The sequence below is a fragment of the Dipodomys merriami genome, unplaced genomic scaffold (assembly GCF_024711535.1).
Source record: "Dipodomys merriami isolate MVZ:Mamm:240054 unplaced genomic scaffold, mDipMer1.0.p SCAF_3, whole genome shotgun sequence".
NCBI lineage: Eukaryota > Metazoa > Chordata > Mammalia > Rodentia > Heteromyidae > Dipodomys > Dipodomys merriami.
Window position 1 is genome coordinate 73,019,098 of NW_027204492.1, and position 27,724 is coordinate 73,046,821.

The window sequence follows — 27,724 nt, forward strand, 5'->3', positions numbered from 1 at the left end:
GCACCGAGCTCCGTCGTCTCGTTTCCGGCGGTCGCGCGCTCTTTTCTTGGGACGGTAGAGGCCGTGTAGCGTCGCCGTTACTCCGAGGAGAGAAGTATTGGTAGAGGGTGAGTTTTGGGACGGTTTGGTTCTTGTTTGGGAGGAGAGTGTGATTTCTTGTTATGATCTAGAAAGAAAAAGGCTCGGGCAAGGCGAGATTTGGTGAGAGGATAATGGTTTCAAGGCCTCTAGAGGCCTTGCCGCGTCGCCTCCAACGGAGTATCCAGCGCGTTGGCCCAGCGCTCTCAACTCGCTTGGGGCTTTAATCGGTTGCTCAGGCTCTTTGTTCGACTCATCTGTGAGTCTTCGCAGTGTCAGTAAGTTCCCAGCTTCAGCGCTGCTCTGGGCTAAGGGTGTGGGGTCTATTATGTGGGAGCCCTGAAGTCGGGGTTGGAGGAGGAGGAGGCGCTTTGTCAGATGCTCCTCCTCCTGGCCCCGCGAGGCCATTAAATTCCGAATGGGCCGGTGGGGCCCCTCGAACGGTGTTTCTTTGTGGAAACTCTTAGTTGGGAAGTTCCTCTTAGGTTACTTAAGACCCCCTCCCCTCCCCTCCCCTCCCCTCCCGTCTTTGGCTCAGATTCTTGAACCTTTATTATTATTGTTATTATTGCTGTTACTTTCATCTTGATGCCTAGCATTTCGAGCCATTACGGTACAACTCTTAAATGAAATTTAAATTTTATGTTGAGCATTTTCCGCTTTGAGAAAGCTTTTTCATAAGTTGACCCATTCTTTGTGTTTTTAACAGAAAAGTCGAGGTTAGAGGGGCCTGGCAAGCACTTCGCTGTCAAGAATCGAAGTTGAGGTAGGTGTAGGACGCCTAGTTGAATAATTTAACGTAGATTATTTTTTGGTACTTAAATTGAACTTTTTGCTAGTGATCTAAAATTAACATGAATTGACTTGTGTATTTTATATAATAAATCTGGCATCTAGTGGAGGGCAGTGATTAGATTTATTGTGTATGTTGTATAATTTATTTAAATGAAAGGCTTTAGGAGAAGTACGTCACCTTGTCTGCATTTTACAGCTTTCAGACATCCATCTCAGGTTGGTAGGCTTGTAGCAAACTTCTCCCACAATTTTAACTTAATTGGACCTTTTTCCTGAAAATGGAGGGGAACATTTTTTTAGATTTCGGATATGTATCAGTGCTTGGTCCAATGCCTAAACATTTGTGCAGTTGTATCATATCCAATAGAATAGTTACAGTGTTTCTAAATCATAAACAAAAACACATTGTCTCTCCTGGTCCATCAGGGTTAATTAAAGGACAAATAAGTATAGAGAGGAATCCTTGCTGATAATCTTCAGAAACCTAGTATTTAGAGGACAGTGAATTTGTTACTTAGATTTCTGGAAATATTTACACAAATATTTCCAAATGATACTCTGGTCATCATTAGAAGTAGATGATAGCAAGAAATACTTTGCGAATACTTAGTATTTTTAGGCACTGTATCTAAGAATACTTTAGGTGCTTTGTTTAGTATTTGCAGTGAATAGATGCTTGGAAGAAAGATTACGTGCAAGGAAGAATTTTTAAAAGATTAGTGTTGTGAGGACTTACATTTAAAAACAAAATGATAGAGACTTTGGTTATTAGAATGTTGAGTGGAAGGAAGAATATCATTGATGACATTTGTTTAATTGGAGCACACCTACCTATGTAGAAATAGTGCCTTCAGGAATAAGTACTTGCTTTCTTTTTGAATGAACTCTCAGTACTGTATGTACATTATCTTATTTAGTTCATAAAATTACTACCCTTTGTGGTGGATAACATTTACCCCTATCCAGAATAGTTACGAGCACTAAATGGGATAGGGCAGACATTTTTTAACCAGTGCTGGGGCTTTAACTCAGGGCCTGGGCACTATCTGTGAACTTTTGCTCTAGGCTAGCACTCTACCACTTGAGCCACAGTGCCGCTTCCGGCTTTTTCTGCTTGTGTGGTACTGAGGAATCGAACCCAGGGCCTCATGCATGCAAGGGAAGCACTCTACCACTGAGCCACCTTCCCAGACCCTGGCCTTTTCTGTTTATATGGTACTGAAGAATGGAACCCAGGGCTTCTTGCTTGCAAGGCAGCAAGCAATATACCACTAAGCCACAGTTCCAGCCCAGGTCAGACTTCTTATTAGCCTGGATTTTTTTTTGCCAGTTCTGGGGCTTGAGCTCAGGGCCTAGGCGCTGTCCCTGAGCTTTTTGCACAAGGCTAGCACTGTACCCTTGAGCCACAGTACCACTTCTGGCTTTTTCAGTTTATGTGGTGCTGAGGAATGAAACCCAGGGCTTCATGCATGTTAGATAAGCACTCTACCACTGAGCTACCTTCCCAGCCCCATTACCTGGATTTTTAATGCTCAGTAATATCTGGTATTATCCTATGTTTCAGGCTATACCTTCTAAAACCAATGTAACCTTTCTTGGAATACATAGCTTAGAGCATCTTAACATAAGCACCTCTCTTCTAGAGAGATAAATGATTTCTATTACAAACTTATGACACTGTGACTCAAAGTGGTAGAGTGCTAGCTTTCAGCAAAAGAGCTCAAGGACATCACCCCATGCCCTGAGTTCAAGTTCCACGACCAATAAGAACAACAAAAGTTGTGGTAAATGTAGTGTTTTGACTAGATTGGATCTCTATAGATTTCAAAATAATATATAAGCTACTGAGATAGCAAAATTCCTTTAATTCTAACCTGAAGTAAGAAGTACTGGGAGTAATGACTGAAGATAACCCAGGTTTCTATCATTAGGCTAGGGAAAGGGGCCAGGGAGCGATTTAATACTTAAAACTCAAATATTCAAAAAATGAGTTTTAATGCACCACTAGTCCATTCCTTGATTTGAGTGAATTTTAACATTTTGTATGTTTAAATTTCCTGCTCCAGGGCTGGGAAGGTGGCTCAGTGGTAGAGCGCTTGCCTTGCAAGCCTGAGGCCCTGGGTTCAATTCCTCAGCACCACATAAGAAAAAAGAAAAAAGCCGGAAGTGGCGCTGTGGCTCAAGTGGTAGAGCGCTAGCCTTGAGCTGAAGAGCTGAGGGACAGCGCCCAGGCCCAGAGTTCAGGCCCCAAGATCGGACCCCAAAATTTCCTGCTCCATTTGTGTGTCCTAAGGCTTATTTTTTTAATTGTGAAAATACTGTACAGAGGGGTTACAATTACATGGGTAAGGTAATGAGTACATTTCTTACCAAGCATTGTTACCTCCTCCTTTGTGTGTCCTAGGGCTTGAACTCAGCACTTAGGTACTGTCCCTGGCCTTTTTTTTTCCCCTTGCTGAAGGCTAGCACTCTAACTTGAGCCACAGCTCTATTAACTAGCAATAAAGCCCACCCACAAAAAAAATTCACTAGTTTTTGTTGTGGTTGTTGTTTTGTTAGTTAATTGGAGATTAGAAATCTGGGCTGGTTTTATACAACAATTTTTAGATCTTAGCCTACTGAGTTGCTAGGTATATAGGCATGAGCCACTGGTACCCTGCTTTTAATTTTCCTTTCTTTTTTTTATTTTTGCTAGTCCTGGGGCTTGAAAACAGGGCCTGGGCACTGTCTCTGAGCTGTATTGTTCAAGACTAGCGCTGTACTACTTGAGACATAGCACCACATCTGGCCTTTTGTCTTTATGTGGTATTGAGGAATCAAACCTAGGGCTTCATGCAAGAGAGGCAAGCACTCTACCAATCACCACTACATGCCCAGCCCCCCCTTTTTTTTGATGCTGGTCCTGGACTTCAACTTAGCACCTGGGTGGAGTCCTAGAGGTGTTTTGCTCAAGGCTAGTACCCTACCCACCATTCCCACTTTTTTGGTGGTTAGTTGGAGATTAGATTCTCTAGCTGGTGCACTGGCTCATCCTATAATCCTAGCTGCTCTGGAGGCTGAGATCTGCAGACCTTGGTTTGAAGCCAACTGGGGCAGCTAAGTCCTTGAGACTCTTAACTCCACTTAATCACTCAAAATCCAGGAATGGAGCCATGATGTTTGAAGTGGTAGAACACCAGTCTTTTTTTTTTTCTTTATTTATTTTTTTAATCGGTCATGGGGCTTGAACTCTGGGCCTGGGTGCTGTCCCTGAGCTCTTCAGCTCAAGGATAGCTAGCACTCTACCACTTGAGCCACAGCGCCACTTGGGTTTTCTTGTGATTAATTGGAGATAAGAATCTCACAGACTTGGGCTGGGAAGGTGGCTCAGTGGTAGAGCGCTTGCCTTGCATGCCTGAGGCCCTGGGTTCGATTCCTCAGCACCACATAAGCAAAAAGAAAAAAGCCAGAAGTGGTGCTGTGGCTCAAGTGGTAGAGCGCTAGCCTTGAGTTGAAGAGCTGAGGGACAGCGCCCAGGCCCAGAGTTCAGGCCCCACGACTGGACCCCCCCCCCCAAAAAAAAAAATAACAAGAAAGAATCTCACACTTTCCTGCTTGGGCTGGCTTTGAACTTCGAACCTCAGATCTCAGCCTCCTGAGTAGCTGAGATTACAGGCATAAGCCACTGTTGCCCAGCTCCAGGAGACTTTTTTTTTGGTTGGTTGTGAGAACTGAACTCTGGGCCTGGGCACTGTCTCTCAGCTCTTCAGCTCAAGGCTAGCACTCCACCACCTGAGCCACAGCACCACTTCTGGCTTTTTCTGCTTATGTGGTGCTGAGGAATCGAGCCCAGGGCATCATGCATGCAAGGCAAGCACTCTACCACTGAGCCACCTTCCTAGCCCCAAGATTTTTTTTTTGACTCATCCTGGGACTTGAACTCTGGGACTGGGCACTGTCCCTGACCTTCTTTTGCTCAAGGTGAGTGTTCTACCACTTAAGCCACAGTGCCACTTTGGCTTTTTTTTTAAATAGTTTATTGGACATAAGAGTCTTACAGACTTTCCTGCCAAGCCTGCTTCAAACTGCGATCCTAAGATCTCAGCCACCCAAGTAACTAGTATTATAGGCTATTATATGAGCTTAAGAGCTCAGAGATAGTACCCAGCCCAGAATAAATATTTTTTTTGCCCAGTTCTGGGCTTGAACTCAAGGCTTGGGCACTGTCCCTGAGCTTCTTTTGCTCAAGGCTAGCACTACTCTACACTTGAGCCACAGCACCACTTCTGGCTTTTTTATGTGTTACTGAGGAATTGAACCCAGAGCTTCATGCATACTAGGCAAGCACTCTACCATAAAGCCACATTCCTAGCCAAAAATTACTACTTATTGTGTCAGTCCAGGGGCTTGAACTCAGTCTGGGTTCTGTCTGAGATTTTCTACTATTCACGGCTACCACTACCACTTGAGCCTTAGATCCACATCAGCTTTTTTTTTTATTTTTGGAGGTTAATTGGAGGTAAGAGTCTTCACAGGCTTTCCTGCCTGGGCTGACTTTCAACCTAGTTGAGACTCTTAGAGTACATGTGTGAACCACTGGTGTCCTGCTATTTTTGAAATTTTTTTCAGATGATACCTTGCTATGTAGCCTAAGCTAGCCTCAAACTATTAATCATCCCTTCTCACCCTCCCCAGTCCTAAGAACACAGGTATGAGCCCCATGCCTGGCTTATATATTAGTTATTATTTTTTTTGTCTGTCCTGGGGCTTGAACTCAGCCTGAGTGCTGTCTTTGAGCCCCTTTTTGCTCAAGGCTAACACTACCACTTTGAGCCACAGTGCCACGTGAGTTTTCTGATGGTTAATGGGAGATAAGAGTCTCGTGGGCATTCTTACTCAGGCTGGCTTTGAACCACGATTGTCATATCTTAGCCTCCTGAGTAGCTAAGATTATAGGCATGAGCCTCCAACACCCAGCTAATAATATTTTTTGGTGGTTGTGGGCCTGAACTCTGGGCCTGGGCACTGTCCCTCAGCTCTTCAGCTCAAGGCTAGCCTTCTACCACTTGAGCCACAGTGCCACTTATGGCTTTTTCTGTTTATGTGGTACTGAGGAAGTGAACCCAGGGCTTCATGCATTCTAGGCAAGCAGTCTACTACTGAGACACATTCCCACGCCTCCAAATGTTTAAAATACATTTTTTTTTGCCAGTCCTGCCACTTGAACTCAGGGCCTGAGCACTGACCCTGAGCTTCTTTTGCTCAGAGCTAGCATTTCACCACTTGAGCCATAGCACCACTTCCGGCTTTTTCTGCTTATGTGGTGCTGAGGAATCTAACTCAGGGCCTCATACATGCAAGGCAAGCACTCTACCACTGAGCCACCTTCCCAGCTAGTTATTGTTATTTTGCTAGACCTGGGTTTTGAGCTCAGGGACTGCTCACTGTCCCTTAGCTTCTTTTGCTCAAGGCTAGCACTCTACCACTTGAGCCACCCCCTTTATCCTTAATTTCCCAGCTTATATATTTTGAATATATTCTTTTGTTGTTATTCAGTCAAAGGACTTGAACATAGGGGCTGGTTGCATCCCTGAGCCTTTGTGCTCATTGCCAATGCTCTACCACTTGAGTCAAAGCTCTGCATTACAGTTTTTTTTTTGGTTCCAGTCGTGGGGCCTGAACTCTGGGCTTGGGCGCTGTCCCTCAGCTCTTCAACTCAAGGCTAGCGCTCTACCACTTGAGCCACAGCACCACTTCCAGCTTTTTTCTTTTTGCTTATGTGGTGCTGAGGAATCGAACCCACGGCCTCATGCATGCAAGGCAAGCGCTCTACCACCGAGCCACCTTCCCAGCCCCAGCTTTAATATTTTTTTGGGGGGGTCCAGTCATAGGGTCTGAACTCTGGGCCTGGGTGCTGTCCTTCAGCTCTTCAGCTCAAGGCTAGCGCTCTACCACTTGAGCCACAGTGCCACTTCTGACTTTTTTCTGCTTATGTGGTGCTGAGGAATCGAACCCAGGGCCTCATGCATGGGAGGCAAGCACTCTACCACTGAGCCAACTTCCCAGCCCCAGATTTAATATTTTTAAGAGGTATCTCATTTGTTGTTAAACTGCAAAACTTACTTGCTCATAGCATTTAAGGTTTTAGAACTTTTTGAGAAAATTCATATGCTGGCAAGAATTACTGATTCTGTTTAAGAATCTGTCCCTAAGGAAGAGAAACAAAATTAAAACTAAGAAGACACTGCAGCATTGTAACAGGTAAAAACTGAAAACAACTGTTTCCACACATTACAGTTTAGTTCATTAAGTTAGCATGCATCCAGGTGGCTAAAATAATGATAGCTTGGGACACTATTGGCGCACACCTGTGATCCTAGCTACTCAGGAGGCTGAGATATGAGAATTAAGGTTCAAAGTCAGTCCAGACAGGAAAGTCCAAGAGACTGTAATCTCAAATTAACTACCTAAAAGCTAGAAGTGGAAGTGTGTCTCAAGTGGTAGAGTACCTGTTATGAGCAAAAAATTTCAAGGATAGCTCTCAGTCTCTTGAGTTCAAAAGCCTCAATATGGCACAGAAAATTAAAAGAATAGTTATTACAAAAAGGAAAGCTGAATATACAATATTGTATTAGGATTTAAGTTAGTGAAATGAAAATGTTTATTTTGGAAGGTAAATAAGCAAAAATGAAACTTGTAGGAAGACTATAGTTATATATAATTAATACATAAATATGTTATATAATATGTACTACATTATAATATATGCATATTATATAATATAGAATATAATTTTAAGTATAGGGGCTGGGAAGGTGGCTCAGTGGTAGAGCACTTGCATGCTTGAGGCCCTGGGTTCGATTCCTCAGCACCACATAAGCAAAAAGAAAAAAGCCGGAAGTGGCGCTGTGGCTCAAGTGGTAGAGTGCTAGCCTTGAGCTGAAGAGCTGAGGGACAGCACCCAGGCCCAGAGTTCAGGCCCCATGACCGGACCCAAAAAAAAAATAATTTTAAGTATAAAAGCATGTATGCATATTTATCATGTTCAATGCAGTAGAAGCTTAGTTGATAGAAAATACTGTATCAGTAGTTTGTGTAAAAGATGTAATTATGTGAAAGCTGTTCATGATGTATCATAATGGAAATGGTTGCAAAGTAGTATATGTAATTTAAAATATAAAATAAGGGTATACCAAAATGTTAACAGTGGCTATCTAATAAGTACCTTACTCTTAATTTCTGATATTTTGTAACAAATGAGACACGTAAGATTAAGTCTTGCCAGGTGCTGGCTTACGCCTGTAATCCTAGCTACTCAGGAGGCTGAGATATTAGGATCACAGTTTAAAGCCAGCCCAGGCAGGAATGTCTGCGAAACTCTTATCCAATTAACCATCAGAAAACCGGAAGTGGCCATGTGGCTCAAATGATAGAGTGCTAGCCCTGAGCTGAAGAGCTCAGGGACAGCACACATGCATGCCCAGTGTTCAAGCCTCACCACTGACAAAAAAAAAAGTAAGTCTTGAAAATGTCAACTGGCTCTCTGTGCTTCCTATTCTCTACTTACTTCCTCACCCCTCTTCCTGTATTTTTCCAGGGCACTTAAACCTCCTCAGTTACTATGTATTTATTAGGTATGCTTGTTATATTTGTCACTAGAAGGCAATCTCCTGAAGGCAAGAATCTGCTTTGTTCACTAATCCATCTAACATAGCATCTAGCAAATAGTAGACATTCAGCAAATACTTGTTAAGTGAATTGGTAAGAGAAACAATTATCAATAATCTACAAACAAGGCATTTATTTCCATTTTTGACCACCTTCTGTTCCTTGTCTACATTTACACATTTTTATAAAGGCTCCTCAAAAACATCAGTTTTTAATATTTACATGATCTTTTTTTTGTATACTGAGGAATTTTAAACCTTGAGACTTTTGTTCACATGGGCAGGATTGTACTACTGAGCTATACCTCAAGACCTGATTTTTCTTTAATTTTTAGTTCCAGGTAAGGTTCTATTGTATAAATGTACCATAATCTAATACAAAACTTTTCAGGGGGCCTGTATTGGGACTTAACTCAGGGCCTGGGCACTGTCCGTGAGCTTTTTTGCTTAAGGCTAGTAATCTACCACTTGAGCCACAGCTCTGCTTTTGGCTTTTTGATGGTTAATTAGAGATGAGAATCTCACAGACTTTGTTTTTTTTTTGTTTTGTTTGTTTGTTTGGTTTTTTTGGGGGGGGGGTCTGGTCATGAGGCCTGAACTCTGGGACTGGGCACTGTCCCTCAGCTCTTCAGCTCAAGGCTAACACTCTACCACTTGAGTCACAGTGCCACTTCTAGGTTTTTACTTTTTTGCTTATGTGGTGCTGAGGAATCAAACCCAGGGCCTCAGGCATGCAAGGAAATGCTCTACCACTGAGCTAACTTCCCAGCCCTCTCACAGACTTTGTAGCCTGGGCTAGCTTGGAATTACAATCCTCAACCTCTCAGCCTCTTGAGTAGCTAGGATTATAGGCTTGAGTATCTGTTACATTCCTTACTTTCCCTTTGTATAGTGCTGGACATTTCCACTTCAGGATGGTGTTCTACCACATGCACCACACCTTCACTTCTGGCTTTTTGCTGGTTAATTTGAGATAAGAGTCTCAGAATTTTTTCTTCCTGGGCTGTGTTCAAACCTTGATCCTCAGATCTTGGCCTCCTGAATAACTAGGATTACAGGCATAAGTCACCATTGTTCAGCCAAATTATTCTTTTTTTTTTTTTTTTTTTTTGGGTCCAGTCGTGGGGCCTGAACTCTGGGCCTGGGCGCTGTCCCTCAGCTCTTCAGCTCAAGGCTAGCACTCTACCACTTGAGCTACAGCGCCACTTCCGGCTTTTTTCTTTTTGCATATGTGGTGCTGAGGAATCAAACCCCGGGCCTCGAGCATGCAAGGCAAGCGCTCTACCACTGAGCCAACTTCCCAGCCCCAGCCAAATTATTCTTTAGTTTGGATATTTCAGGCCATTATAGTGAATGTTTTCATGGCCATAGTATAGTGTTAAGGTTTCCTTAGGATAAATTTCTAGATGTAGAATTCCTGAATTAAAAGAGTATGAGCTGGGTGCTGGTGGCTCACGCCTGTAATCCTAGCTACTCAGGAGGCCAAAATCTGAGGATCAAGGTTCAAAGCCAGCCTGGGCAAGGAAAGTCTGGTTTTTTTTTCTTTTTTCTTTTTTGGGTCCGGCCATGGGGCCTGAACTCTGGGCCTGGGCGCTGTCCCTCAGCTCTTCAGCTCAAGGCTAGCACTCTACCACTTGAGCCACAGTGCCACTTCTGGCTTTTTTTTCCCTGCTTATGTGGTGCTGAGGAATCGAACCCAGGGCCTCAAGCATGCAAGGCAAGCACTCTACCACTGAGCCACCTTCCCAGCCCCCTGTGAGACTCTCATTTCCAATAAACCACTAGAAAATCGGAAGTGGCACTGTGGCTCAAGCAGTAGAGCGCTTGCCTTGAGCTGAAGAGCTGAGGGACAGCGCCCAAGCCCAGAGTTCAATCCCTATGACCAACCAAAAAAAAAAAGAGAGTATGAACGTGGGGCTGGGAATGTGGGTTAGTGGGAGAGTGCTTGCCTAGCATATATGAAGTCCTACGTTTGATTCCTCAGTACCACATAAACAAAAAAAGCTGGAAGTGGTGGTGTGGCTCAAGAATGCTAGCCTTGACCAAAAGAAGCTCAGGAACAATGTCCTGGGCCTGAGTTCAAGGCCTTGGACTGGCCAAAAAAATTGTATATATGAGAATATATTTATATTCTTGCCTAAAACGAAGTTATTAAAGTAGGTAGGTTGGTTTTTGTTTTGTTTTGCCAGTACTGATTCTTGAACTCAAGGCCTGGATGCCATCTATTGGCTTTTTCACTCAGGGTTTGCACTCTACCATTTGAGCCAGAACTCTGTATAACATTTTTTTCTATTTTAAAGTCATTTTGTAATGTTAATGCAGATGTCCTTTTCTGCTTAAGAGGGGGACTTAAATTCATATACTGGAATAAGCCATCATTGGAATTGGATGGTGGCCCTCGGGTTTTTTCCTTGTGTGTGAATGTATGTGTGTATGTCTGTGTGTGTATGTGTGTCTGCCTGCCTGTCTGCCTATCTGCCTGTCTGCCTGTCTGCACACAGGCGCATGCATGTGTTTGTGTGTCTGAGAGCCTGGACAGAAAGTCTATAAAACTCTTACATCCAACTAAAAGGGAAGTGTGGCTCAACTTCAGTCTTAAGAGGAAAAGGCCAAATGACAGGTAGGCCCTGAGTTCAAGCCCTAGTACCAGCACACTTGCATGCACAAAAAGAGTATCAGCCGGGTGCTGGTGGCTCATGCCTGTAATCCTAGCTACTCAGGAGGCTGAGATCTGAGGATCTCGGTTAAAAGCCAGCCCAAGCAGGAAAGTCTGTGAGACTCTTATCTCCAATAAAACCACTAGAAAACCAGAAGTGGCGCTGTGGCTCAAGTGGTAGAGCGCTCTCCTTGAGTTAAAGAGCTGAGGGATAGAGTCCAGGCTGAGTTTAAGCAGCACGAATGACCAAATAAAAAAAGGAGTATCAGTTTCTTAGGAATTTAGTCTATTGCAATATGAATATAATCCCCTTTGGCATTTTTGAAAGGAAATAAAGATTTATTAAATTATTTTTTTTAAAAAAGAACACTGGGCTGGGAAGATGGCTCTGTGGTAGAGTGCTTGCCTTGTATGCATGAGGCCGTGGGTTCGATTCCTCAGCACCACATAAGCAAAAAAGAAAAAACCGGAAGTGGTGCTGTGGCTCAAGTGGTAGAGCGCTAACCTTGAGCTGAAGAGCTGAGGGACAGAGTTCAGGCCCCACGACCAGACCAAGAAAAAAAAAGAAAACTGGGCAAAAGGCGTTGATAGCTCATACTTGTGTGCCCAGCTCTTGATTACTAGAGTCCATTATAGCTGATGCAGGTTTTTTTCCCCCATGTTTATTTTTTCTATTAGCATTAGTTAAATTGGGAGCTGTTTTTTGTCAGTTGTGGGACCTGGAGACTGTCCCTCAGCTCTTCAGCTCAAGACTAGCACTTTACCACTTGAGCCACAGCACCAACTCTGGTTTTCTGGGGTTTTATTGGAGATAAGAGTTTCATAGACTTTCCTGCCCAGCCTGGCTTTAACTCGAGATCCTCAGATCTCAGCCTCTTGAGTAGCTAAGATTACAGGCATGAGTAGCTACGATTTCAGAGTGAGCCTGTAAATATATTTTGACACAGGGTTTCCATATTATAGCCTTACCTGACCGTAAACACTATCCTGCCTCAGCTTTCCCTTGCTGGGATTAGAGGTATGCTTCACCATGTCTGGCTAGGGAGTAGATTCTTTGGGGAAGTTAGTTTCCTATTAATATATAGTATTAAAGTGAAAATATTTAAGTCATTCTAGTGCGACTTTTTTTTTTTTTTAGCCAGTGCTGGGGCTTAAACTTGGGCCTAGGCTCTGTCCCTGATCCTCTCTGTGCTCAAGGCTAGTGCTCTACCTCTTGAGCCACAGCACCAATTCCGGCCTTTTCTGTTTATGTGGTACTGAGGAATTGAATAGGGCTTCATGCTTGCTAGGCAGGCACTCTACCACTAAGGCACATTCCCCGGCCCACGAATCATTTTTAACAAATACCGCATAGTAGTTTATGGATTGTTTTTATTTTGTGCCAGTACTGGAACTTGAAGTTAGAGTATAGCTCTCTTACTTTTTTTGCTCACAGCTGGCGTACTACAACTTGAGCCATGCTGCCTTTTTACTGGTTAATTGGAGATCAAAATACAGAGGATTGGTCTCCCCAAGTTGGCTTTGAATTATGGTTTTTGCATCAGTCTCCTCAATAACTAGCATTATAGGAGTATATAGGTAGGGACTTGACTGATTTTTAATTTTTTAGTGCTAGGGCTTGAACACAGGCAGCTTAGGTTTTAGATTTTTTTTAACCAGTCCTGGGGCTTGAACTCAAGTCCTAGGAGCTATTCCTGAGCTTGTTTGCTCAAGGCTATAGAACTTGACCATTGAGCCACAACTTCATTTCCAGCTTTAGCGGGGAGGGAGGGGGCGCAGTTAACTGGAGATAGAGTCTTGTGGGCTTTTCTGCCACTGCTGTCTTGGAGCTGTGATCCTTAGATCTTAACCTCTTGAGTAGCTGGGTTTAAAGGTGTGGCCTCCATTACCTGGCTCACTTCTGTGTTTTTTGGTGGTTAATTGGAATCTCATGGACTTTCCTGCCCAGCCGGGCTTCAAACCATGACCCTCAGATCTTAGCCTCCTGAGTAGTGAGAATTACAGATATGAGCTACCAGTGCCTAGACTGATTCTAGATGCTTAAACTGTTCTTTTCTCTAGTTGTTCAAAGTAACCAATTACCAGGCTAACATATAAGTCATCAGGAAGATGATGTGACTGCATCCTTACCACCGAATATATTTGACAGTGCATTTTATTTTCTTCGTAGAGTGAAAAAAAATGCAGAGCAATAAAACCTTTAATTTGGAGAAGCAGAACCATATTCCAAGGAAGCACCATCAACATCACCACCAGCAGCAACAACAGCAGCCACCACCACCAACAATACCCGCAAATGGCCAACAGGCCAGCAGCCAAAGTGAGTAGATGCTAGGTAGTAATGGGGTAGAAATACATTCCCTCTTGGGAAAGGTTTCTTGGTTTTTTAGATGAGTCTTTTGGGAATTACAAGATAGGCCTTTAGGGGGGCTGGGAAGCTGGTTCAGTGGTAGAGCGCTTGCCTTACTGCATGAGGCCCTGGGTTCGATTCCCCAGCACCACATAAGCAAAAAGGAAAAAAGCTTGAAGTGCCTCTGTGGCTCAAGTGGTAGAGCGCTAGCCTTGAGCTGAAGAGCTGAGGGATAGTGCCCAGGCCCAGAGTTCAGGCCCCATGACCAGACCCCCCCCCCAAAAAAAAAAAGATGGGCCTTTAGGATGCCCTTTTTCCCCCTCTTAATATCCTTTTTTTTTTTTTTTTTGGTCAGTCGTTGGGTTTGAACTCTGGGCCTGGGCCTGGGCACTGTCCCTGTCCCTCAGTTCTTCAGCTCAGGATAAGCGCTCTACCACTTGAGCCACAGCATCACTTCCGGTTTTCTGGTGGTTTATTGGAGATGGGAGTCTCACAGACTTTGCTGCCTGGGCTGGCTTTGAACCACAGTCCCCAGATCTCAGCCTCCTAAATAGCTAGGATTACAGGTGTGAGCCACCTGCGCCTGGCTTCCTCTTAATATTCTTTATGATGGAAAAGGACTGATTGGTTTAAACCAATGATGGAACAGACTGACAACAGTGGAATATTGTTCTGCTGTGTTTGCACGTTCCACTGCTAAACAGATGTCTGTTTTACTTTATCTCTGCTTGGTTCTTAGAGACAGTCATCAGAGACTATCGAACTGACGCTTAGGGTACTAAGTATACTTGTGAATTTTTTTGTTAGTACTCAGCTTAAACCTGGTGCCCTAGTCAGGCGCCAGTGGCTCACACTTGTAATCTTAGCTATTCAAGAGACTGAGATCCTGAGGATCACGGTTCAAAGCCAGCCTGGGCAGGAAAGTCTGTGAGACTCTTATCTCTAATAAACCACCAGAAATCCAGGCACTGTGGCTCAAGTGGTAGAGCATTAGCTTTGAGCTGAAGAGCTGAGGGATAGCGCCCAGGCCTAGAGTTCAAGCCCCATGACCAAAAAAAAAAAAAAATTGGTGCCCTAGGTGCTATTCCTTACCTTAGGCTTAGCTAGGGATTCTACCAACCATTTGTTTTTATTTGTTGGTGGCCCTGGACTTCACTCAGGGCCTGGGTAATGTTCCTGAGTATTTTAACTTAGAGATACTGCTCTACCACTTGAGTCACAGCTCCACTTCTGGCTCTGTGGTTAATTGGAGGTAAGAACCTCACAAAGACAGCCTGGGCTGTCTTTGTAGAAATCAGTCTTCTGAAGCTGTTGTTACAGGCATGAGTCACCCAGTGCCCCAGCCCTCCCACCTATTTTTCTTTTTCTTTTTTTTTTTGTTTGTTTGCCAGTCCTGGGACTTGAACTCAGGGCCTGGTCACTCTCCCTGAGCTTCTTTTACTCAAGGCTAGCACTCTAACCACTTGAGCCATAGTGCTACACCTGGCTTTTTTCTGTTTATGTGGTACTGAGGAATTGAACCCAGGGCATGCTAGGCAAGTACTCTACCACTAAGCCACATTCCCAGCCCCTCCCACCCATTTTTAATCAGTCAAAGTCTTCTGTATGTATGTTTTCATAAGTAAACTTTGAAGAAGGGGAACTGCTAAAGGTTGTAAAAATTGGAAGGCTAGGAAAATGGAGCAGTTGTGCTTTAAATTCTAAAATTAGATTCCTTATGAATAAGATTCTTTGAATTATGTAATTTTATGGTAGGTCCTTATTGTGTGTCTCTGTTTTAGCCTGGTTCTTGATGCATAGTAATTCTTGAGAAGCCCCCCTACTCCCATCTCTACATACTACTTTCACATTCTGAGGTACAATTTACTGATAAGTGGTTGGTCTTCTTTACTGCAAGTATGTCTCTTACTTAGTAATTTGGAGATCTTTGAAGATGTGACTATATTTCTCTTTCCTCAATGTCTGAGTGACTCTGTTTTCTTGCAGATGAAGGCTTAACTATTGACCTGAAGAATTTCAGGAAACCAGGAGAGAAGACATTCACCCAGCGCAGCCGTCTCTTTGTGGGCAATCTTCCCCCTGACATCACTGAGGAAGAAATGAGGAAACTATTTGAAAAATATGGGAAGGCAGGAGAAGTTTTCATTCACAAGGATAAAGGCTTTGGCTTTATTCGCCTGGTGAGGCTTTGGGACATATTTTTGTTGTTGTTTGTTTGTTTGTTTTGGTAAGTCATGGGGTTTGAACTCTGGGCCTGGGTGCTGTCCCTCAGCTCTTTGGCTCAAGACTAGGTCTAGGAAGTGGCGCTGTAGCTCAAGTGGTAGAGTGCTCGCTTTGAGCTGAAGAGCTGAGGAACAGCGCCCAGGCCCAGAGTTCAAGCCCCACGACCGACAAAAAAAAAAAAAAAAAAAAAAAAAAGACTAGGTCTGCCACTTGAGCCACAGCACCATTTCCAGTTTTCTGTTGGTTTATTGGAGATAAGAGTCTCACAGAGTTTCCTGCCCTGGCAGGCTTTGAACCATGATCCTCAGATCTCAACCTCCTGAGTAGCTAGGAATACAGGCATGAGCCACTGGCCAGGGGACATGTGTTTTAAAGATAGGGAAGCTGGGTAATGGTGGCTGTGAAAAGGTAAGCAGTGGGAATAATTCTTCAATTGTCTAAAGTTTGTAGTTGAATCACAATAAAAAAGGGAGATTTTTTTTTTTTTTTTGGTCAGTCCTGGGGCTTGAAGTCAGGGCCTGGGCACTGTCCCTGATAGAGGCTAGCACTCTTATCACTTGAGCCACAGTGCCACTTCTGGCTTTATCTGTTTATGTGGTGCTGAGGAATCGAACCCAGTGCTTCATGTATGCTAGGCAAGTTTTATTTTGTCCTCAGATTTTAAGTTTAACATGTTTATTTGCATACAAGAGTATAGCGCTTAAAATATGCCCTTTAGAATTTTCTTTTTTCTTTTGTGGTAGAGATTGCTGTGTGACCCAGGCTGATGTGGAATCTTGTTTTGAGTGCTCACATTAACAGCTATAACTCTCATTCTTTTATTTTGAGACATTTCAAATAAATGTAGACAGAATAGTATAATTAGCCTATAAATGGGCATTTCCCAGCTTTAATAATTAGCTCATAGTTAATTTTCTCATCCATATGTATACACACATGCATTCATATTTATCTTTAAGTAGTTCTACAAAGGGTTGCCATTCAACAAAACAGTTTGTGAACACAACACATATTGATCATTGTCACTCGTTTGATCTTTTTTGAAGTTTTGGTCTTAAGTAGACACTAATTTTTGCTTTGTTTTTTTGTGCCAGTTCTGAGGTTTGAACTCAGCTTCACATTCTCACTTTTTTTTTCTCTCTCAAGGCTGGCTCTCTGCACTTGAGCCCATAACTCCACTTCCAGCTTTTTGCTGGCTAATTGGAGATGACAGTCTCACATACTTTGTTGCTTGTGCTGGCTTTGAACCTCAATCCTTAGATCTCAGCATCCTGAGTTGCTAGGATTATAGGTTTCAGCCACCAACAACCAGCAGCCACTTTAATTGTTTCTCTTAATTTTTTTTTGTTTTTGTTTTTTTTATTTTTGTTTGTCAGTCTTGGGGCTTGAACTCTCAGCCTGGGTGCTGTCCCTCAGCTCTTCAGTTCAAGGCAAGCGCTGTACCACTTGAGCTACAGCGCCACTTCCGGTTTTCTGGTGGTTTATTGGAGATAGGAGTCTCACGGTCTCTCCTGCCCAGGCTGGCTTTGAACCGCGATCCTCAGATCTCAGCCTCCTGAGTAGCTAGGATTACAGGCATGAGCCACCAGTGCCCGGCTCTCTTAATTTTTTTTTTTTTTAATTTTTTTTTTGGGTCCGGTTGTGGGGCCTGAACTCTGGGCCTGGGCTCTGTCCCTCAGCTCTTCAGCTCAAGGCTAGCGCGCTACCACTTGAGCCACAACGCCACTTCCGGCTTTTTTCTTTTTGCTTATGTGGTGCTGAAGAATCGAACCCAGGGCCTCAGGCATGCAAGGCAAGTGCTCTACCACTGAGCCAACTTCCCAGCCCATGGCTCTCTTAATTTTTAAATGAAGTTTGAGTTAGGAAAAGTATGTGAAGAAAAACATTTCTAGGTATTATTTATCTCTATAAATGAAGACCTTAATGCAATGGCAAGTTGACTGGATCATATGGTCAGTAAATGTAAGTGTAGATTGTACGATGATCTCTGTTTTCTGGATGCTGTGTTCACATTGAAGAGAACAATATGAAATTGATCATGTAGAATTTTCAGTTTTAGTCAGGTAGTATAACCAAACAATTTCCTAGAACACATGACTGGTATTGGCTTGAACTCAAGGCTTTAATTGCTTGGCTTGAACTCAAGGCAGGTGTCCTGCCACTTGTACCCCACCTACACTTTCGGTATTTTGCTGGTTAATTGGGTATACGAATCTCATGGAGGCCGGGCGCCGGTGGCCTCGCGCCTGCAATCCTAGCTACTCTGGAGGCTGAGATCTGAAGGTCACGGTTCAAAGCCAGCCCAGGCAGGAAAATCCATGAGACTCTTATCTCCAATAAACCACTAGAAAACCAGAAGTGGTGCTGTGGCTCAAGCGGTAGAGGGCAGGGACAGCGCCCAAGCCCAGAGTTCAAGCCCCATGACCAACCAAAAAAAATCTCATGGACTTTTTTTTTTTTGCCAGTCCTGGGTCATGAACTCAAAATGTGGGCACTGTCCCTGAGCTTCTTTTGCTCAAGGCTAGCACTCTACCACTTGAGCCACAGTGCCACTTTGGGCCTTTTCTGTTTATGTGGTACTGAGGAATCAAACCCAGGGCTTCATACATACTAGGCAAGCACTCTAGCACTAAGCCACATGCCCAGCCCTCTCACAGACTTTTCTAAATGAGTTTGCTTTGAACCCTGATTCTCAGATCCCCGCCCCTGATTAGTTAGGTTTACAGGCATGAGCCACCTGTGCCTCGTTTTTTGAGAAAAGGTCTTATGTATCCCAGGCTAGCCTAGAAATTGCTTTGTAGTTCAGGCTAACACTCTCCATCCTCCTACCTCGTCTTCCCAAGTATTGAGATTACAGGCACATACCAACATGTCCGATTCATTATCCATTTTTCTTTCCTTCTTCCTCCTCCTTCTCTTCCTCTTCTTTACTGGTCTTGGAGTTTGAACTCAGGACCTGCATGCTGTCCCTGAGCCTCTTTGTGTTCGAGGCTAGCACTCTACCACTTGAACAATAGCTCCACTTCTGGCCTTTTCTGGGGTAGTTTATTGGAGATAAGAGTCGAGTCTCACACTTTCCCCCCCAGGCTGCCTCTGAACTGGGATCCTCAGATCTTAGCCTCCTGAGTAGCTAAGATTACAGGTTTTAGCCTTTAGTTCCTGGCTTTCATTTTTCTCTATTTGCTTGTTGCCAAGGTATTTGGGGAAAACATTTTATTGTATGCTATGCTAACTTTATACGCTTGATGACTGTTTAGGTAGTCTTGTTAAACTATTAATTTTTATTTCTTAGGAAACACGAACCCTTGCGGAGATTGCCAAAGTGGAGCTGGATAACATGCCACTCCGTGGAAAACAGCTGCGTGTGCGCTTTGCCTGCCACAGTGCTTCCCTTACTGTCCGAAACCTTCCTCAATATGTGTCCAATGAGCTTTTGGAAGAAGCCTTTTCTGTGTTTGGCCAAGTGGAGAGGGCTGTAGTCATTGTGGATGACCGAGGAAGGCCCTCAGGAAAAGGCATCGTTGAGTTCTCAGGGAAGCCAGCTGCTCGGAAAGCTCTGGACAGATGCAGTGAAGGTTCCTTCCTGCTAACCACGTAAGTGAAGGAAGGATCTGAAAAACAAAGCATGGGTTCCTGAGTGAGCATCTAGTAGCAATGTTACTATGTTCATTTAAAGCTTGTAGATATGAATTCACCTTTTCTAGTAGGGGTTTTATCCATACATACATAATACCTATTTATGTGTATATATCATGCATGTACATAATAACCTGCAAAAAAGTTAAAAATGCATATATATAGTTTAGATACTAATTCACCTAGTAATATTTTTATACATGCATGCATATCACATGTATGGTATATGTATGTATTTCTGTGTATATTTCTGTGTATATATTAAGTACATATTTCGTGTATATTATGTGTAAATATATGTATATAATACACGTAGTGCAAATACCTGCAAAAAAGTGAAAAAATTGATATATTGTTTTTGTGTAGTATTGAGGTTTGAATTCAGGGCCTTACTAGGGAAGCAGTCTACCACTTAAGTTCATTATATGTGTAAATATATTGTGGTAGTACTGGGGATTGGAACCAGGGCCTCATGCTTGTTAGGCAAACACTTATTCCTTTATTTATTTATTTATTTATTTATTTATTTATTTATTTTGTCGGTCATGGGGCTTGAACTCCAGGCCTGGGCACTGTCTCTCAGCTCTTTAGCTCAAGGCAAGCACTCTGCCACTTGAGCCACAGAACCACTTCCAGTTTTCTGAGTGGTTTATTGGAGATAAAAGTCTCACGGAGTTTTCCTGCCCTGGCTGGCTTTGAACCATGATCCTCAGAACTCAGCCTTCTGAGTAGCTAGTATTACAGGCATGAGCTACTGATACCAGGCTCCTTTTGTTCTTAATTTGTTTTTTTGTTTGTTTTTTGTTTTCTCGGACTTGAACGCTAGGCCTGAGTTCTGTCTCTGCTCTTCAGCTCAAGGCTAACACTCTTAACACTTGAGCTACAGGGCCACTTCCGGGATAAGTCTCATGGGCTGGCTTTGAACTGCAATCCTCAGATCTCAGCCTCCTGAGTAGCTAAGATTACAGGCGTGAGCCCCTAGCCTGGGCTCCTTTTGTTCTTTTTTTTGGTCGTGGGGCCTGAACTCTGGGCCTGGGCTCTGTCCGTCAGCTCTTCAGCTCAAGGCTAGCGCGCTACCACTTGAGCTACAGCGCCACTTCCGGCTTTTTTCTTTTTGCTTATGTGGTGCTGAGGAATGGAACCTGGGGCCTCATGCATGCAAGGCAAGCGCTCTACCACTGAGCCACCTTCCCAGCCCTGTTCTTATTTGGGTTTTAAGATAGGGTAGGGTCTAAGTTTGCCTAGACTGGTTTCAAACTTTGAAAGGCTAAGATGAGACATCTGAAGCCTGACCCCATCCTGTTAGCCCCAAATTCCCAATAATGCCATTAAAAGGACTTGGTTACTTCAGGTCGGGTGTAAAGAACCCTGGGAATATGCTCAGTTGCCCAGTGGTGAAACTTAATAGGTCATTGCACCATGACAGGTGTCAGGAGGCTGCCTAGTGTTGTATGATTAACACTTAACTTCCTTCTTTCATCCAGATTTCCTCGGCCTGTGACTGTGGAACCCATGGACCAGTTAGATGATGAAGAGGGGCTTCCAGAAAAGTTGGTTATAAAAAACCAACAATTTCACAAGTATGTGGTCCTGTTAGTTGTCACCCTATTCTTTTTTTTATTTCAGTTGTGGGTCTTGAACTCTGGGCCTGGGCACTGTCCCTGAGCTCTTCAGCTCAAAGTGAGTGTTCTACCTATTGAGCCATAGCGCCACTTCTGGTTTTTTGGTTGTTAATTGGAAATAAGTGTCTCATGGACTTTTCTGCTTGGGCTGGCTTTGAACCACAGTTCTCAGATCTCAGCCTCCTGAGTAACTGTCATGCTATTCTTGAGGAACCTTCTAAAGGGTTGTATAAACAAAGGAAAAGCACAGTAATCTTGGGAATGTAATCTATAGGGAGCGAGAGCAGCCACCCAGATTTGCACAGCCTGGCTCCTTTGAGTATGAGTATGCCATGCGCTGGAAGGCACTCATTGAAATGGAGAAGCAGCAGCAGGACCAAGTAGATCGTAACATCAAGGAGGCTCGTGAGAAGCTGGAGATGGAGATGGAAGCAGCTCGTCATGAGCACCAGGTCATGCTAATGAGGCAGGGTATGTATAGGCCAGTAAGTCTGAAAACTTTGAAAAAAACAAATAGCTTTTATTCAGGAATTTATTTGTATCCCTCAGTAAAGAGAGACTTAATCCTCTGTTTTAAGTCTGTGAACTATCTTGTTGAGGACATGATGGGTTTGACTTCCTTTTTGGAATCTGGGCACTTTGGATGGGTATTCAAATTATGTCCTGTCTTTTTGTTTGGTCATGGGACTTGAACTCAGGGCCTGGGCTCTGTCCCTGAGCTCTTTTGCTCGTGGGTAGTGCTTTACCACTTTGAGCCATAGCCGCACTTGCCATTTTCTCGTGGTTAGAGATAAGAATCACAGACCTGCCTACTCAGGCTGTGTTTGAGAACCATGCCTCCTGAGTAGCTAGAATTACAGACATGGGCCACCAGCACTCAGCTGTTTTTTGTTTTTTTTTTCTTAAATCCTTGTTATGGAAATAATATTCTGGACCTGTTGTTTGTAGATTTGATGAGGCGTCAGGAAGAACTTCGGAGAATGGAAGAGCTGCATAACCAAGAAGTTCAAAAACGAAAGCAGCTGGAGCTCAGGTTACTTTTTTTTTTTTTAGCCCTTTTTTCCTGATAGCTCTAAAAGATTAGGAAACCTCACTCTTGGCTTCCTACAACCTTGCTACCTCATACATTGTAAAGATATTGGCAAATAATTTGTGGATGCTTCTCAAGTTTAGCTGCCTGTGATCCTAGGACTTAACCTGGGACTGCACTAAAGAGCAAGGAGCCTACTGCTGGTCTCCTGCCACTCCTTTGGGGGTTGCCTTAATTCTGGTGAGCTGTGATAGATTTCAGTAGGCTCACCTTAGCTTGGACTCCTATAAAGGTAACGTGTTCAAGTTCTGGAATGCCTCTATCTTAAAATATCTTGGTGACTGTATAGGCAGGAGGAGGAGCGCAGGCGCCGTGAGGAAGAAATGCGGCGACAACAAGAAGAAATGATGCGACGACAGCAGGAAGGATTCAAGGGAACCTTCCCTGATGCGGTATATCTCCCATGTGCCCATGATGTACCAAGCTGGTTGTGATTTGATGAGCCCACCATGGAATGTTTGTTAGGATGCCAAGTTATGACCAGTTTTTCTATGCTCTAAAGTTACCTTTTTAAAAAAAGAGTTCATAGGAAGGAGAGGTAAGGTTTGAAGAGGAATTCTGCCTCCCAGGAAATTTAGGATGGAAATTTTATACTTCGTGACAAGCAAGTGTAGCCCACTTGGTTAGGGCACTGCTGTCCTTGCAGTTGTAAGAGTTGGAGCCCTGGAAGAAGACGACTTTCTTTTTCTGTTCCTAATGGGAAACATTGGAACATTCAGGTCAGCTCTGTGACCTGAACTCAGTGTACAACTCACAAGGAGCTTTAGTGTTCCTCAGCTTGCTCTCAGTGCTCTTGGGGTATGTGATCAATATTAATGTCCCTTAGTGTGTGGTCCTCAGTGGATTGTGGTAGAATACATTGCTGTCTTGGACTGTCTTGAGTATATTTTGTTTTTCAGAGAGAACAAGAGATACGAATGGGCCAGATGGCTATGGGAGGTAAGGACTTAGGTTACCTTTTTGTCATTATAGTGAACTATGTAGCTTCTGTCCAAATTTAAAGGGCTGACATTTCCAGGAACATTATGTGGGCAGTGGGTGTGAGATAACGTAGCCAACAGGTCTTATTGAGTTATTTTCCTTTTGTATAGAAAGAAATGGGCAGTCTCCCCTGTACTGATCATGTTCCTCTGCTTTAGGTGCTATGGGCATAAACAATAGAGGCGCCTTGCCCCCTGCTCCTGTGCCAGCTGGTACCCCAGCTCCTCCAGGACCTGCCACTATGATGCCAGATGGAACCTTGGGACTGGTAATAAGCTGCAGGAGACTGGTAATAAACTAAGTGACTAGTAGGAGGAGAAAGGACTTTTTCTTTATAGCACCTGTATTTATCTACTTCAGTTTTACTACAGATGTCAGTCTTTAGGACTACTAAAATATAACTTTAAGAGTGTGGGTGGGTGTGTTGGTACTGGGGCTTGAACTCAGGGCTCTATGTTCTTGCTTGGCTCTTTAGCTCAAGACTGGCACTCTACCACTTGAGCCACACAGCTCCACTTCCAGCTTGTTGGTGGTTAATTGGAGATAAGTATCTTATGGACTTTCTTGTCCCAGATGGCTTCAAACCTTGATCCTCAGATCTCAACCTCCTGAGTAGCTAGGATTGTAGACATGAACCATTTGTTCCCAGCTATGCTCTTTAGTTTTGAAAATGTTTTTCTTTTTGTTTAGCAGTGCTGGGACTTGTACTTGTTAGGCTCTCTACCATGTGAACCATGACTTTGACCTATTTTTAATCTTGAGCAAATTCAATAACTATACTTCTTTTTGTGTCAGTCCTGGGGCTTGGAACTCAGGGACCTGGTCAGCATCCTGAGTAGCTAGGATTACAGGCATGAGTCACTGGCACCCAGCTCAAATGGTACTTTTTTTTTTTTGGTACCAGTACTGGTGCTTGAATTCAGGGCCTGGTTTATTGTCCCTGACCTTTTTGCCAAAGGCTAATGCCTAGTGCTCTACCGCTTGAGCCACAGCTCTACTTCTGGCTTCTTTATCCTGGAAATCATAGTCTCCCAAAGTTTCCTGCCCAGTTTGGCTTTGGACCACAATCCTCAGATCTTACCCTTTGAGTAGCTAGGATTATAGGTGTGAGCCACTGGCACTGGGCTCAATTTATACTTTTTATTTTGGATTTAAGCAACTTCTACTTGCTGCCATGGGTAAGCCACTTTTTTTCCAGCTAGTCCTGGGGCTTTTTTTTTTTGGGGGGTCCAGTCGTGGGGCCTGAACTCTGGGCCTAGGCACTGTCCCTCAGCTCTTCAGCTCAGCTCAAGGCTAGCGCTCTACCACTTGAGCTACAGCACCACTTCCGGCTTTTTTCTTTTTGCATATGTGGTGCTGAGGTATCGAACCCAGGGCCTCATGCATGCAAGGCAAGTGCTCTACCACTGAGCCACCTTCCCAGCCCCAGTCCTGGGGCTTTTGCACAAGATTAGCACTCTACCACTTGAGCCACACCACCACTTTTGGCTTTTTTTTTTGTTAGTCATGGGGTTTGTGCTCTGGGCCTGAGCACTGTCCCTCAGCACTTTAGCTCAAGGCTAGCGTGCTACCACTTGAGGCACAGCACCATTTCCGGTTTTCTGGTGGTTTATTGGAGATGAGTTTCATAGACTTTCCTGCCCAGGCTGGCTTTGAACCTCAGATCTCAGCCTCCTGAATAGCTAGGATTACAGGTGAGAGCCACTGATGCCTGGCATTTTGGCTTTTTTTTTTTTTTGGGGGGTCCGGTCATGGGGCCTGAACTCTGGGCCTGGGCGCTGTCCCTCAGCTCTTCAGCTCAAGGCTAGCGCTCTACCACTTGAGCCACAGTGCCACTTCCGGCTTTTTTCTTTTTGCTTATGTGGTGCTGGGGAATTGAACCCAGGGCCTCAGGCATGCAAGGCAAGCGCTCTACCACTGAGCCACCTTCCCAGCCCCATTTTGGCTTTTTTTTTTGTTGTTGTTGTTTATGTGGTACTGAGTAATTGAGCCCAGGGCTTCATGCATGCTGGATAGCACTCTACCACTAAGTCACATTCCCAGCCAAACCAGTTTTTTTTTAAAGGGTTAAGGTTAGGCAATATCACATAAATCGCATGTTAATCAAAGGCTTCATAGATCATAGGTCCAGGTTGTATTGCTTCTAGTAAGAAAAGGAATCGTAACAATCTGAATAGGCTTCAGTTTCCTGAGAATGGTGGTTTCTAGTTGCTTAGTATGGGAAAAGAACTTGGATACAAATTATCTAGCTTAGGTATTTAATATGTGATACTGTTTAGGTAGTAGTCAAGAGTGTAGATTAAAAGTTAAAGCTAAGCCGGGCGCTGGTGGCTCACGCCTGTAATCCTAGCTAATCAGGAGGCTGAGATCTGAGGATCGCAGTTCAAAGCCAGCCCGGGCAGAAAACTCCGTGAGACTCTTATCTCCAATAAACCACTAGAAAACCAGAAGTGGTGCTGTGGCTCAAGTGGTAGAGCGCTCTCCTTGAGCTGAAGAGTGCAGGGAGAATGCCCAAGCCCAGAGTTCAAGCTCCACGTCCAACCAAAAAAACAACAACAACAAAAAAGTTAAAGCTATTGGGAGAGAGCATGGGAAAAGATGACATTTTCCAAGAAGAAATAAGAGTCATTACCTGACTTTTGTAACTACTCCCTCGGTACATCACCTTTATAATAACAATAAATTGCTTTTTTAAGTTAGAGGGCTGGGATGTAGTGACAAGGCACTTGCCTCACAAATGCAATGTCCTAGGTTCAATCCCTAGTACCAAAAAGAAAAGACAAAAATAGATACAATTTTAAAACACATAAAACATAGAAGCCAGGCACCAAATGCTCATCCACCTATAATCCTATCTACTCAAGAGACTGAGATCTGAGAATCTTGGTTCTAAGCCAGCTTAGTTAAAAAAAGTATGATCTCTATCTCCAGTTAACCACCAAAAAGTCAGAAGTAGGGATGTGGCTCAAATGGTAGAGTTCCAACCTTGAGCAAAAAAGCTCAAGGACAGCATGTAGGCCCTGAATTCAATGCCCAGCATTGCTCCCTCCCCCCAAAAATATAAAGGTAGAGTGATTAAGTGGGCTCCTAATTCACATAAGCTGCTTCTGTGGTTCATCTAGTAAGAAGAGTTGTTTTTGTTTTGTGTTTTTTTTTTTTTAATTTTTTTTTTCTTTTTTGGTACTGGGGATTGAACCCAGGACACCTTGCATTTGCAAGGCAAGTGCTTTGCCACTGAGCTCCATCCCAAACCTGTTTGGGTTTTTTTAATGTATTTTTTTGTCTTTTCTCTTTTTCACTAGTGTTCTTGCTTTGTTTTGGTAGTACTAGGGTTTGGGCTCATGCTTTCCAGGCAGATGCACTACCACTTGAATCTACCCCCAGTTTTTGCACTAGCATTTTGAGCTGACTTAGGTACCATATCCATAGCATCTGGAGCATTGAGTAGTTGAATGGAAATGGACCCTAATGGAGAGACTTGTCTGTATAAGTGAATGGAATTTTTAGGGCATAAGTTCTATTGTAATGTTGTTCTCTTTTTCTCTTTTAAGACCCCTCCAACAACTGAACGCTTTGGCCAGGCTGCTACAATGGAAGGAATTGGGGCAATTGGTGGAACTCCTCCTGCATTCAACCGTGCAGCTCCTGGAGCTGAATTTGCTCCAAACAAACGTCGCCGATACTAATAAAATTTGCAGTGTCTAGTTTCCCAAAACCCTTAAAAGAAGGACCCTTTTTGGACTAGCCAGAATTCTACCCTGGAAAAGTGTTAGGGATTATCCCAATAGATAGGTCTTTCCTGCCTGTGTTACTCTGGAGAGTTTACTTGGAGGCGGAGGGCAAGGGAGGGGGTGATAGTTAACCAGTCAGCTCTGTGTGGGTGTGGTATATTGTTAAATCAATCGTGTGGTGCATTCCTGAAGTCTCCGTGTAATTGTTGGGGTCTGGGGAAACTGTAACAAACTGGATCATTAGCCCTGATAATCTTGATCATTCCACACTTTTTTTTTGGGTCAATAATGTTTTATTTGTTCTCAACCCTACAACTCTTCAACCCAGAGACACTGCCACATATACCACAAAAACCAAACTTCCCCCAATGACCTAGCCTCATTTCTCCATTCACTCCCAGGTGAGAATTCAGGCAAATGTCCAGAGGTCACAGACTGCATATGTACGGTTTTGTTATAGCCCATATATCACCCCTTCATGTCCTAAGGAAGACATTTTCTCTTAGAGATTTTCATTTTAGCATATCTTAAAAAAAGCAAACTTGTGTTAACTTGCCTCCATCTTTTTCTTGGGTAAGGACAACCCAGGAATTACCTTCTTGTGTCCATGATGTTGACCTTCACAGCTTTTCTTGATAGGCCTAGAATAAACATGGGAACAGGGTTGCTGTATGCTGATGGTCTGACAGTAGCTCTTAGCCTTGCCTATCTTAGGTAGTTAACGCTGTGCATTTTTTTTTTTATCGGTGTATTATGTTTGATTGTCCCTAATACCTGAAAATTTGGAGTTTTTCTGAGAAATGGATCAATGATGCAGCATCAACTTATTAAAATACATTTTAAGCCTTTTAATTTTCTGTGCTATTTTTGAAGGGGAAGGGAGGGCGGGGAGTATCTTGGGAGATGAACAGAAGGC

At 43.6% G+C, this 27,724-nt stretch overlaps 1 protein-coding gene across 4 annotated transcripts; it reads left to right on the forward strand.

Moving 5' to 3' along the window:
- Positions 1-27,660, forward strand: Nono (non-POU domain containing octamer binding). Of its 4 annotated transcripts, none has more exons than XM_070040307.1 (13): positions 1-107; positions 788-844; positions 13,346-13,495; positions 15,512-15,705; positions 19,041-19,342; positions 20,869-20,964; positions 21,281-21,477; positions 21,955-22,039; positions 22,386-22,488; positions 22,996-23,035; positions 23,236-23,345; positions 23,553-23,620; positions 26,628-27,660. In XM_070040307.1, the coding sequence occupies exons 3-13, from the start codon at positions 13,357-13,359 to the stop codon at positions 26,761-26,763; spliced, it is 1,470 nt and encodes a 489-aa protein (XP_069896408.1). In that variant the 5' UTR covers positions 1-107; positions 788-844; positions 13,346-13,356; the 3' UTR covers positions 26,764-27,660. The 4 variants fall into 4 exon arrangements, with proteins under 4 accessions (XP_069896408.1, XP_069896411.1, XP_069896412.1 ...); XM_070040309.1 differs by lacking the exon at positions 1-107 and adding an exon at positions 150-356; XM_070040310.1 differs by lacking the exon at positions 23,553-23,620 and having other exon boundaries at positions 23,236-23,366; positions 26,629-27,660.
- Positions 27,661-27,724: the final 64 nt, after the last annotated feature.

Excerpts from the sequence above, each read along its gene's own strand:
- Nono (XM_070040307.1), top strand. The coding sequence starts at position 13,357 with ATGCAGAGCAATAAAACCTTTAATTTGGAGAAGCAGAACCATATTCCA. Across the intron at positions 20,965-21,280 it reads AAAAACCAACAATTTCACAA|GGAGCGAGAGCAGCCACCCA; the intron begins GTATGTGGTCCT and ends TGTAATCTATAG. Across the intron at positions 23,346-23,552 it reads CAGATGGAACCTTGGGACTG|CTCAAGACTGGCACTCTACC; the intron begins GTAATAAGCTGC and ends TTGGCTCTTTAG.